This window comes from Etheostoma cragini, chromosome 9, assembly GCF_013103735.1.
Source record: "Etheostoma cragini isolate CJK2018 chromosome 9, CSU_Ecrag_1.0, whole genome shotgun sequence".
NCBI classification, from domain to species: domain Eukaryota; kingdom Metazoa; phylum Chordata; class Actinopteri; order Perciformes; family Percidae; genus Etheostoma; species Etheostoma cragini.
The window spans coordinates 1731334-1739846 of record NC_048415.1 but is presented as its reverse complement, the minus strand read 5'-3'; the positions used below and the strand labels follow the sequence as shown (position 1 = coordinate 1739846).

At 41.5% G+C, this 8513-nt stretch overlaps 1 protein-coding gene across 2 annotated transcripts in view; it reads left to right on the top strand.

Annotated features, from left to right (window-relative positions):
* The window catches only part of zc3h3 (zinc finger CCCH-type containing 3), a 69115-nt gene that overhangs the window by 35429 nt on the left and 25173 nt on the right, over window positions 1-8513 (top strand). For both annotated transcript variants that reach the window (XM_034880503.1, XM_034880502.1), the window contains one exon: window positions 946-1078. In XM_034880503.1, the coding sequence (XP_034736394.1) occupies window positions 946-1078 (133 nt within the window). The remainder of the gene's footprint in view (window positions 1-945; window positions 1079-8513) is intronic.

The window sequence follows — 8513 nt, the reverse complement described above, 5'->3', positions numbered from 1 at the left end:
ACACACACACACACACACACACACACACACACACACACACACACACACACTGAAAGCAGAATGAATGCTCGGCCCTGATTGGTGCATCTGAACAGCAATTTGTGGATTTTTGAAAATCCCCCTACAGGCTGTAGGTGGTGCCAGAGGGGCCAGCTTTTTAATTTTTTTATTTTATTTTTTTATAAATTACCTGATTCATGTAGTTCTATGCAAACATATCGTAATTTTTCAGCAAATATGGCATGACTAGAAAGTTTTCTTAGGCTCACCCACTGCACCTTTTAGTTAAAACTGAACTTTTTCTCAACTTTGTATTTGACACAAACCTTCCCAGTTATTAACGATAGTCCTGCGTTTGCAACCTTAGCAGAGAGGCTCATGGCCCATGTAGTCCACAGTCACTGAACTGATGTGAACGGGGATTTAGAAATCCCACAATGCAAACTCTATTCTTTGAGCGAGTACTTCAGCCAGCATAGGCCGTCATAAAACAACATGATGGATACACAGCCAAATAAATAAATAAACTAAAACACTTTTTTTTTTCTATCCCGATCTCTCTACTCTTGCGCCTTTTCTGATGGATCTGTAAAATGTTATAAAGAATGAGACTTAAAGTGAGGAGGAGGGGGCGAGGCCAGGCAGGAGGGATGAAGGCAGCGAGGAAAGAGACAAGAGGAAATGATTTATTAGGCTCATAAAAATTCTTCCTTTGTTATTCCCCCTCATTTTTATATCTGAGGCTTATTAAAGAGCACACCTGCCAGAGTCCTCAGATAAACCTGTGTGTATGCACAGTTGTATGCACTCACAATGACGTGTACACTACGTGCATTTGTTCACATACCGATTGGACGCTCAACTATTGTTTTGGTGTGTGTGTGTGTGTGATCAGATTTTAATTTGCAGACTTTCATACTGATCTGCGAACTTTGCGGTCCTCAGGTCCCGCCCCCTCCTCCCAGCGGGTGTTCAGGACCCGCTACAAGATGGTGACCCGCCCGAGCTCCAGCACCGCACACGCCCTCCACTACAACCCCGCCCTCTCCTGGAGAGCCAAGAGGATCCAGTCTGCCAGGTAGGCCACATTAACAAGGACAAATACACACACACACACACACACACACACACACCTCCTGCAGGTCAGGCTTTAATGTGTCCCAATTTCTAATATCCGTCAGTGCAGAGCAGCGCCCTGTCTTTAATGTCACTCGTGTGCAGCATGAGTGAAGAGGTTAAAAATTGATGGCGCTCATTTTTACAGAGTAGATAACCCAGAGAATAAAGCTCTGTGCCCCTCACGTTAATTTACACCAGCAGGGGAAGTTTCACTCAGAACAGATACAGAAAGAGAGAAAGTGGGGGTGGGTCTGTTTCCTAATGTCATTGCATTTGTCTCTTTTGCATGTGTGTGTGTGTGTGTGTGTGTGTCTAAGAAGCATTGTGTGTTATAGTGTTAAAGTACTGATAATGGTTAGCTACGTTTGAAGCACATTACACTTTGTTGTGACTCCTTTATCATTTTCACATTCTAATCCACCAATGACTTGATTTCAGTGAAAAGTACTTTGAGTAATACAGTACTCGAAACAGGGCTGCAACTATTGATTTATTTCATTATTGTTTAAATTTTTTATTTCTTTCACAAAAGTAGTCTCAAAAATGTCCTAAAATGGTGACCAAAATTTCCTAAAGCCCAAAGTGACATCTTCAGATTGCTTGTTTTTAGAGCCCAACCGATACAATTATTTGATTATTTAAACATGCGAAATGCCGATCTATGATCCGAGTAATATTTAAAAATTAACAAAAGCACATTAGACATTTTGGGGTCTAAATCATACAAATCTCCCTGAAACTGATATGGTATGTCAGGTATGTCAATATTAATATGAAGCTTATTGAAAGATTGATGCCTTACTTTGTGTACCTATTAAGAAATATACAGTATAATGTAGTAAATGTGCACAAGGAAATGCTAGATCTTGATGAAGTAATGCCATCAGTACGTTGACACATAATTTACCAGCCTGTCTTATCTTATATAACCATACATAACATATACAGTATATATTTAGAAGTCTTATAGTGTCTTCCCAGCAAATCCAGAGCGCTGAACTACACGCCTGTAGTTTTTAAGCTTTTGGCCACTTAGACCACACCCTGCTGGTCATCCAGCCATTTCATGATGGTTGTCCCTTGTGGGAGCGTGGTAGGACTGTGGTAGGACTTTGAGGGGACTTTGGGGGGACAGTAGGCCCAGATCTTTTTGTCGGTGGCCCCATGTGTTCCTGTGTCCCTCTGAGATCAGTTTAAAGTTATTTAAACTTCCTGCTGTGGTCTTTTTGGTCAAAAATCAGGATTGCCCGTACCGGTGGGCCCAACATACTTAATTTAAAGGTCTTTTTCGTGTGAGATGACTGGTTGTGGTGATGGGGTCTTCTCTGAGGGCTGTGAGTTAATTATTGTTTATGAGGAGGTTGTTAACGGGTTACAAACATTCATTTAATGCCCTTTTCACGGGTGTGTTACTACAGTTTCCCCCCGCAGTGGTTCAATACTGTGGTGTGAAAGCTCTGAACAGGTTGTTGTGGTGGGTTTTAATGATCTGTTAATGTGCAGAGAGTTAACAGGAAGCTCTTCCTGGAAGCTGACTTTGGTAACCTACACATGGGTTGAAAAGTAGGGCTGCACGACAAGAGGAAAGTATCTAACTGCGGTTTGATTCACAATGGAGAGGATGAGGATTTCTGTGTCATTATTCTTGTTTTTAATGAAAAATGTTAAAATTAGAATGATTGTAGTGTGATTTTGGGGAGGATTAAGTCTATGAATCCCACGATTTGTAGGCCGGGACGTCTCCCGAAAACTTATTTCAGAATAGGCACATCCACATTTTCATCCTTTGACAAATTTCTCGATACAATTGTGATTATGTGTGCGGCCCAAGTTGAACGTAGTATGACTGCTTGATTCCAACTCCACATGTCAACACTACAAAAAACTAAATTCCACGCCCTCCCGTTATACTGCAGTTGCATCAAAATCTCAGAGGCAGATATCACAAATCATCAGCATGTGCAAATAAAACTTACTGCCGTGTTGATCTCAAATGTCTGTCTTTTTTTCTTGTAATTAGGATGAACCTACTCTTTACGTCGTCTTTGGGTTGCATATGTTTGGCTAGCTGTTTCTAATTAAAGCACTTGGGTGCTTTTGCGCGTTTGTGTTTTGCCAGTCTGCTTTGGTTCATTTGTGTAATCCAGATTTGGTGAGACAAGAGGGGCCTGGACTGAGTCTGGACTCAGCCTCTGGTGACTTATTACAATTCATTTAGCTGCTGCAGTAAATATTGATTCATCAAGGGATTTTCAATTTGAGCCCCGTGACATGTTGTGAAATATCACCAAGTGTGTAGAAGTGAGGAAAGAGATAGGGAGGGTGGGGGACAGGTCGGGTCCCCGGGGACGGTGGATTACCCCCCCACACACCCACCCATGCACTCCTTTCTCATGCTTATCTATCTGTTAAACTCCACAGGCCCTCCACTTTTATCCGTTTGAAGCTATTGAGTGGAGCATGAGCTCATATTCTCTGCTCTTAACCACTGTGAGTGCTGCTCTTCATCTTTGGCCTATCAGCCCCACTGATCCCTGTCCTCATATGTTTTAAGCTCTTATCTCTGTGCCTGCACATAGCTGAAGCCCTCACTCAGGGCCTGGCATCTAAAAAAAAAAAACAGATCCAGCCTTGCATGGTGGTCCAGCGGTTCTGGGTAGCCTGCATGGAATTGGTAGGACTCAGGTGAACATCAATTTTAAAGTTAAATCAAAATCAAACAACATCTGAGATGCTCTGAGTGACTTTATGCTGTAATAATATGTTATTTTTACCCATTTAATAACTATATTTAATATACATTATATCACAAAATGGCAAATGTATGCAAGATCAAAAGTAGAGGAAAATAAAATAGTATTTTTACACCACGCTTTCCAACTCCACCGTCTAAACCCTCTCAACCAGCTTGTCCCAGACATTTCCCTGTATCCCGGCTCACAGGAAGAGAGGTTTCGCTACCCAGCATGCTCTGCTCCTACCTGTTTTCAGCCACAACGAGCGCGGCGGGTGATTTAGTGCCGGGCGGCGGTTTGAAGGAGCGAGGGGATCGGCTGCTGTATTTCAAACCCCGCCACCAGAAAATAGATATAATCTCAACATTAACTCCATTAATAGTATCAGGAGTTGAATTAAGAAAGCCGTAAAGCATGCACACTGAAGGATAAATTACAGCCCGGCCCTCCCTCCATCCCTCTCACACCCTCCCTATTTCTCTCTCCGGTTTCCCTTCTTTAATGCTCTATCCCCGTGTGTTTGCTGGTTTTTGTTTTCTCTCTTTCTATCAAATAAGATGTAATAGGAATATTTTTTTTGTTACATCGTACATTTGTAATTGCATGTTTGAAATCATCAGACTATTATCCTAATTTGTTGGCTTCTACTTGATTGTATCTTTTTCTACTGAGCATAAGGGTCCAACATGGAGGGACCCTTTACCCACAAATAAGTATGCTATTTTTGGCCGTACACACACACACACACACACACACACACACGCACACACACACACCTTTAGACATACACTTTTACACACACACACACACACACACACACGCCAACACACACACTCTCTCTCTGTCCAGGCGCTCATCTCCTTTAGTGCTTCAGTATCGATCAGTACAGGATGTAGGAGACTGGGCAATAAAGTAAAGCAGTGCTCTTCTTCACTTCTCTCCTCCTTTTCCCGCATTCACTCCCTCATTCATCCCCTTTTATACCCCAATTCATTCATTTACTCATTACTTATCACATTAGTCATCTACCTGTCACCTGCACTTGTACTGTATGTTGTGATCCTCCTCTGCTGCTGTTCACACTGAATGCTACACAGATTCTGTCTGGGTTGCTTCTCACCCTAACAAAGGATTTTCTTCATTACAGTTGTCTCCCTTCAAGTTGGATTTGATAGGATTGTGATGCGTAATGACACTGCTTTGGATTCCTTTAAGTGCCTAAAGAAGAGCAGCAGTTCTTAGCGCTGGAATTAGCCAGATGACTGTTTTTGCTGTGCTCCGTTTCAAGGGTAACTGTTTCCCCAATATGAGCTTACTAATGCTTGGGTTGCAGACAAATAGACAAGGGCAGCATTATTCGGAGCAGTCGCGCGACCCTCCAAATTCTTCGCTGTCACTAAAACAAAAGTCGGATCATTCATCAACGGCGCCCGTAGTGCTGAATCGCCCTCTCCTTTAGCTGTGGATTGCATGGTCAGACCAGTGCACACACACACACACACACACACACACGCGCACACACACACGCACACGCACACGTATGCAGACTAGTCACAGGGGACTTTCGGCCTGCCCTTTCCCCCGCCTTTATTTCTGTCTTTTCTCAACATTCTTTTACCTTTTCTTTTTGGGAGGTTTTACTGCAACCTCCAGTCGTTGTCTTTATGTTTTACATTCACAACTAAATAACTAATGATGTACATTGAGTTTTCTCAAGGGCAATTTAGTTGATAAGTAAAGGGACAACAAACTAAAATGCCAAACATTCTCTGCTTTCAGCTTATCTAGCGTCATGATCTTCTTTTCTAATTTATGTATCATTGTAATTTAACCCTCCTGTTCTCCTCGGGTCAAATTTGACCCTTTAAAAAAACTACTATATCTGAAATATTGGTTTCTTTCTAACCAATTACCACAAAAAATGGATTGGATTCCATACAACGCTCTTTGCAAATACAATTGATCACTTTCATTCCTGACTAAACTGTTTGTTCTTCTGATCTTAACTATTAGTCACAACAAGTCTTTTTTTCTGTTATTTCTGCCTTTTTTAACTCAAATATTAGGTATAATTCTATATAAATGAGGGTTATTGAACATTAATTCTAAAAAGGTGGTGTTAGTGAAAACGGAGACAGAGAGGAAAAAAACACAGACTCATTTTTAAATGATGTTGTGTGGCCTTTGTGATGGTTTGTGTTTGATGGCGCTTCCACGGTTTTGCTTCTGTTCTGTCCTTCTTCTCCCCCTCTCTCATTACCGCCACATTACCTTGGACAGTTGTGGTAGAACGGAAGGTCGGTGGTTCAATCCCTGGCCCTTCACTTCCATGTTGAAGTGTCTTTTGACAAGACACTGAACCCCGGGTTGCCCCTCATGCTGCGGCATGAACACTCACACACAGTGTAAATGTGTGTGAGTGTTGATCTGATGAGCAGGTGGCACCTGGTACGGCAGCCTTGGCCACAGTGTCTGAAAGGTGAATGGTTCCTCTACTATGTAAAAGTGCTTTGAGTAGTCGTTAAGACTAGAGAAGCGCTATATAAGAACATTTACATTTACATTACCTTTTTGTGGAGGTAATCTGCTCCTAAAAAGGCAGTTTTCTCTAATGGTGTTCGACCTGAGGGTGAAACTCATTCACATTGCTGTATGTGCGGTCCGACAGAAGTCTGAGAACTTCATCTGTGCACAAATGAGTCTTACAGCACACACTGACTGAACAAATTTCATACATAAAAACACTACTTTTACAGTATTATATAATATGTGCTTATTTCTTCATGTTAACAGTGCTTTGAACCTGGCAGTCTATATTCTCAGTTCGCATAATTCCATTAAAAGTCACCTTTTTTAGAGGTGCCCTGACACACAATACTGTTTTTATTTGCATTTTTTGAAGTGTGTGTGTGTGTGTGTGTGTGTGTGTGTGATGTTGTGAATGTGAAAATGAACTGCTACCTCCCCTGTCAGCTCTAGCCACTGAAAAGAAATAAGAGGATAAATCAGACCAATCACAACAGCTGGTCAGTCTGATGTCATGTTGCCTGAGCTCATTAATATTCATGAGCTGGCCCAGTTGCGCTGGGTAAAGGATACTGATAGCTAGGCCTTCATTGGCTAGCTGTTAGCTAATCAGAGTCAAGCATCTTAGCTCGTTGAATATTAAGCAGAACTGGCCCAAATGGAGCAGAGTCTTCTACAACAACACTAGAATGGCTTGAAACAAGGTAACCACGTTACAGAGTCCATGGTTGAACTTGGTAGACCCTAGAACAGGCATTTCCACAAAGTCATGAAACACGTGTGGCAGGGCACCTTTAAAGCACTTACATATCTAATATTCGCTCAAGTGCATGTCATGCAAGACAAATAAAATGAAAAAAATAATGTAATTGTCATATTGACATTTTAGTTAAGGATTCACGAAAACATTCCACCTTAACAGTATCTGCCGGCGGTGACCTTTGAACTTATTGTTTTCTCAGTCTATAGCTAGTAAAGATGGCAAGGCAGCAAAACATCCTTGAGTAAATAACCTTTTTAACGAGCTAAAACAAGCTGAAACAAATAGCACTACACCCCAGTTTTACACATTTTGTGTGTAACAGTTGCGTGTTCTGTTCATATCCAGTGTGGTTGTGAACGTTACCTCCCAACATGATTTGATTAACCAGTCAGTGTGTTTGATGTGCAGAGCTGCATAGCATGTTGAGCTTGGTTTGAGCTTCTGCAACCCACAGTTGTTTATGTGGATCGTCACAGGCGTTATTCATGGAAAATATGTCAAACAATGGCATAAATTCACTGCCTTCAATAAAATGTGGCAACAATAATGAACAACTGCATTTTGATGTGGACATTTTTTTGAAATGGAAACACTACACTGTAACAAATTTAACATAAAATTTACAGTAACTTACTGGTAACAATTGGCCCAAAACTTACTGTGAATTATTTTTACAGTAAAGGTACCGTACTTCCATTTACATTATTTTATGTATTTATTGTAAAATACAAAACAATTAAACTCAACATAAGATAAAAAAGTTAAAACACAGTAGTTTACTATTTGCAAACTATAGTGGCTGTATTGTTATTTCTTTTTTACAGTAATGGTTTGACTACTTTGATTTCAACTGTAATACTTAGACTACTGTGATTTTGTCATGTTGACAAGGTTTTAATTTAACTTTACACCATTCTACTGTAAAAATCATATACAGTAGAGTTACTGTGAAATCTAAAGTAAATAACTGGAGATTTCACAGCCGTTATTTACAGTGTAGTAAACACAAATGTGTGATCAGCAGCACAATCCCTCTGATGTTCAGACTCAAACATACGAACCCAGTGGGAAAACATCCAGACTGGGTATTACACCCCCCGGTCGGTCCCCCCCAGACTGCATCCCTGTGTCAGGGTTAACTGCCGCCTGTGTTAACTGTTCGTGTCATATCCCCATTAACCTCCATTGTGGCTCCCCGGGCCGCCCGGTCCTTGTTTAAGCCTCCCTGGGTGGCAGTCAGCGCTCCAACATTAGCCTCCATTACAGCTCCCCTGGCTGCAGTTGCCCTGTGTAGGGCAGCCACTGATCTTGTGAAAAGGAGTGTCTGCGCCGCTGAGTTATGGCGCGCACTCAGGTAGACCGTGTACATA